Source organism: Teleopsis dalmanni, chromosome 2 (genome assembly GCF_002237135.1).
Source record: "Teleopsis dalmanni isolate 2A chromosome 2, ASM223713v2, whole genome shotgun sequence".
In the NCBI taxonomy this organism is placed as follows: Eukaryota; Metazoa; Arthropoda; class Insecta; order Diptera; family Diopsidae; genus Teleopsis; species Teleopsis dalmanni.
Window position 1 is genome coordinate 181,090,247 of NC_051847.1, and position 4,015 is coordinate 181,094,261.

Below are 4,015 nucleotides of genomic sequence, written 5' to 3' on the forward strand. Positions count from 1 at the left end.
TTTTGGGGTTTATTTTGTCTATACTATTAGGCTATACTCGATTAGGCCCTACCCGCTGGTGGTATTTTATCACTGAAACGCAGTATACGTGTCAACATTGTTGTAATGCATGGAATTTGTTTTTGTTGATGCATTTCTGGAGTATCCGGAGTGCAAGATTCAAAGTCAACAGCAACACGTTGGCAAACAAACGTAAGTAAGGTTAAAATATCGAGACGTTTACCATTAGCGGCCAATTCAGCGCATAAAGATTGCATAAACCATGAGCCGCGTGTGGTATTACGCCAAGAATAGAATCCCGGTACTGTAGAGTATGCAATGAGAAAGTCGGCGTGCACTGGTATTTTATACGACATTGATGATTCACCGTCCGTTTCAGTTTGTGCACGTTTCATTGTAACACCAGGATCAAGACGATCACCCTGACAGGCTTGTATGAAAAATAGTTTAGGCTTGCCTGCTAATGTTGGACAATGTTGTGCCGTGAAATAACTCCATACCGTATCCAGTTTATATTGTGCATCCTTTGCATATATATAACCAAGTTCACCATGCGATAGGATCGCTATTAGTATGCAATCATTATCGCTATGATCTTTACGTGCGGCAGTTTCTATGTATCTAGTCAATTCCTTTAGACGACAGTCTTTATACACGCTAACTTCAAAATCTAATTGTGTTAGCACACGTACTAGATTATCACAGTCTACATTAGTACCAGCACGAGCTTTTAGTGTGGGTATCTCGAAGTGTTCGTGATTGAATATAATTGCTAAGCCACGATTCTTATGACGCATATTGTACTCAGACGCATGACGGTCTGTTGTCATTTTTGCTGTATATTTATGGTAGGCACTGCCACCATAATTATGACCATTCGCTAATTGGCCAATAGCACCAACCGAGGAGTTAGTGCTGCTGGAAACCCCCGTTCCAACCGTACCGAATGCATCGGTGTTATCATCCGTATTTGTCGCGCGTTCAACGCGTATTCCAACTTGATCTTCAGCCATCATAATTTCAATATATTTTCAATTAATTACTCACTCACACGCGCTTTGTTATTAGCTATTAATTAAATACGAAATTAGGCGTTTATTATAATATTTAAAATCGTTTCTAAAAGTTTAATATAATTTGCAAAGCACCAAACAACTTGTTTATGCTAAAAACTCGTTATAATTTGTTATTAATTTTACAATAATGCCGTTCACATCTGCGCTTTCTTTGTCGTCTTTACTTTGTTTGCGTTGTTGCAAATGTTTTTGATGATGCATTTTAGGTGTTCCATTGTGTTTGTGTTGTATAAAAAGCAAAAAAAGTAGTATTTTCTTGTATGAACTGTATGTATGAAAGCAACTGAGCAAAAAGGTAGCATAAAAACAATTTAATTTATAAAGACGAGGGTATCTTCAAAAATTTGTAGAATATAATTACCAGTAGTTGGACAATATAATACTATGTTCAGACAGCCAAATTTCCTTAATTTCGTAAAAATGAAATTAAGTTAATTTCGAAAATGTTCATACTGCCCCAAATTAAGGAAATCATATGTTTTTTGTTTACAAATCGAATGTTAAAAATTACATGGATCAGACACTATTTGTGTCTGGAAAATTTTAATAGTTGATTATTATAGCTATAAAGGATGGCATTCAATAGTTTTATTAGCTTTAGTGGATTTCAAGTATGTGAATTATTATTTTTCACTCACAATTACAGTTCTTTCTTTATATTCAAATTTGAAAATTTGCACTAGTTTCAAAATATTTCCCGGTTTTATTAAAATCAACTGTCATTGACATTTATTTAAAAAATGATCTTTTTCGTTATCTCAACTGTATCTTTTGCTTAAAATTTATCTTACGCAAAGTTGCAATTGAAATGTCCCTTAATTTCAGTGTCCTTTTCACGAAATTAAGGCCATTTTCCTTAATTTCGTTCTAACCTCAAAATTGAATTTTGTATAGAAAAAACAATTTCGCTGAAACGAAGATGAAATTTAGATTTTTGCGAAATTAATGTGTGTCTGCACATAGTACAGAAATGTCTATAAAGTCTGCAGTGAGAATATATATCTTTCGGGCATTCGAAATTGTGTAGTTTGCTAAAATTTATATTATATCTAGAAATGATACTAATGCCATTTTTGGTTGGTAAATCTTGGGTAACTTTTTTAATAGTGATTTACTTTTAGTGCAATTTTCATTTTCAATTGGTAAATCTTGAGCGAAGTGTATAATACTGCAGATTATACTCCCTAATTGCAAGATTATTCTGAAATTAACAGTTCTTTTATATGACTTGACAAATAAAGTGTGAGTTGATTCGATATATGGAATGGCGTTTTTGATTGGTAATTCTGGATTCAATCTAGATCGAGATTTAATATAGATTGAATCTACATTTACCAATCGAAAACGTCATAATAGAATAGAATAGAATAGATAATAGAAATAATAGAAATAAACGATTTGATTAAAATTAAAGTATTCTACAAATTGCTTAGAGTTAGTTATTGATAAAATATTATGATAGTATAAAAATGGATGCTAAAAACACCACGGAATTTCCGTTGAAGACTGCTTTTTCATATCATAAAATAAATGAGTAGATTTAAAAGCTTTATGATATTGTTCTGATAATGTTTCGTACTTATTTAAATATATTTTAGTATAATTATACTGGCTAATTAGAAATTTTTTACTTTTATTATAAATTTCATTTAAGCTTACATACTGCTTCACCTTTATTTTATACTTACCGTAGGTACCATGCATACCTACAAAATATGAGCTACAAAATATTATCATTCAGAAATATAATGTAAAACTTTACTTGTAAATTGTATCAGTTGTTCACTGTAATAAATAAAATTCGAAAAAAACAGGGATTTTGTCTCCCAATGGATCAGAATAGTGCATCTATAGCAGTTGTTTAAAGAACTGACTCTAACAGAAGAGCAGAAATACAGCTTTATGAATAAAGACAAAAATGGATTATTTGATATCGGCAGATAAAAGTAGTAGATAAAGGCATTCCAGCATACTGCTTTCTCTGATCTAACTAAACAACATTGTTATTTAAAAATATATTGCAATATAATGTTAAAGTTTTATCTGTAAATTGTAATAGTTTACGATTATAAAAAAAATAGAAGATAAGAGGGTCCACGGCTTGCCTTAGAATGATGTGGCGAGTTTATAGCAGACCTTTTCAGGACTGACTATAACAGAAGAGAGGATATTCAGCGTTACGAATGCCAACAAAATATCATGGTTTTTTTAATATCAGGATTATATGAGAGCTAACGAATCAGTATTCTCTATATCAGTATTCTATATATTCTATTCTCTATATCAAATTCGAATCATATAGAATGTTATTTAGAGAGTCAATCATAACTCAGATTGATCTATCTTATAAAGATAAAACTCTCATTAAGATAATCGGTTAGATAATCTGCCAACAACCTTAGCTCTGCTTTACATCAAAAATTAAAACATTTTAATAGCGTAAAGACTTGTCAGGTTGGTTCACGCTATCTTGAATGATGAAAATGTGCTTTACAGCGTTGTTTATATGCTGACTAAAGCAGTTCTTTTGAGGGTCCTTCAACGAGCGATCATTTGAGCTCAAGTGGGTTTTGATTCACAAGGCCACCACGCCACGCCTTACCTAACCTAACTTCTACATATATAGTATAAGCTAAGAAAATATTTACAAGATTTTTTTTTGTATTGTTTTTTTTGATATTATTTTCTCATATTGATGTCACAATATATTTTCAACGCATAAAAGATATATATAATACAATATAACTACAACATAAATTTTTAAAAATTTGCAATGCAATTCTGAATTCTATAAAGTTTGCAAACATTTTCTTAACAATTTGTATATGTATATAAAATTCTGGGGGTAACATATATAATAGGTATATAACACTTTATTTCACTCAATTTTTCCTTGTTAAAATTTCATAAAGGTAATAACAAAAACAGGTTTAAATAAC

At 31.1% G+C, this 4,015-nt stretch overlaps 1 protein-coding gene across 1 annotated transcript; it reads right to left on the minus strand.

Annotated features, from left to right (window-relative positions):
* On the minus strand, positions 1-1,252 carry LOC119682526 (caspase-like). The gene has a single exon (XM_038095986.1). The coding sequence runs from the start codon at positions 1,014-1,016 to the stop codon at positions 42-44; it is 975 nt and encodes a 324-aa protein (XP_037951914.1). The 5' UTR covers positions 1,017-1,252; the 3' UTR covers positions 1-41.
* Positions 1,253-4,015: the final 2,763 nt, after the last annotated feature.

What these genes read in the sequence shown, in the direction of transcription:
- LOC119682526 (XM_038095986.1), bottom strand. Translation starts at nt 1,016, where the DNA reads ATGATGGCTGAAGATCAAGTTGGAATACGCGTTGAACGCGCGACAAAT.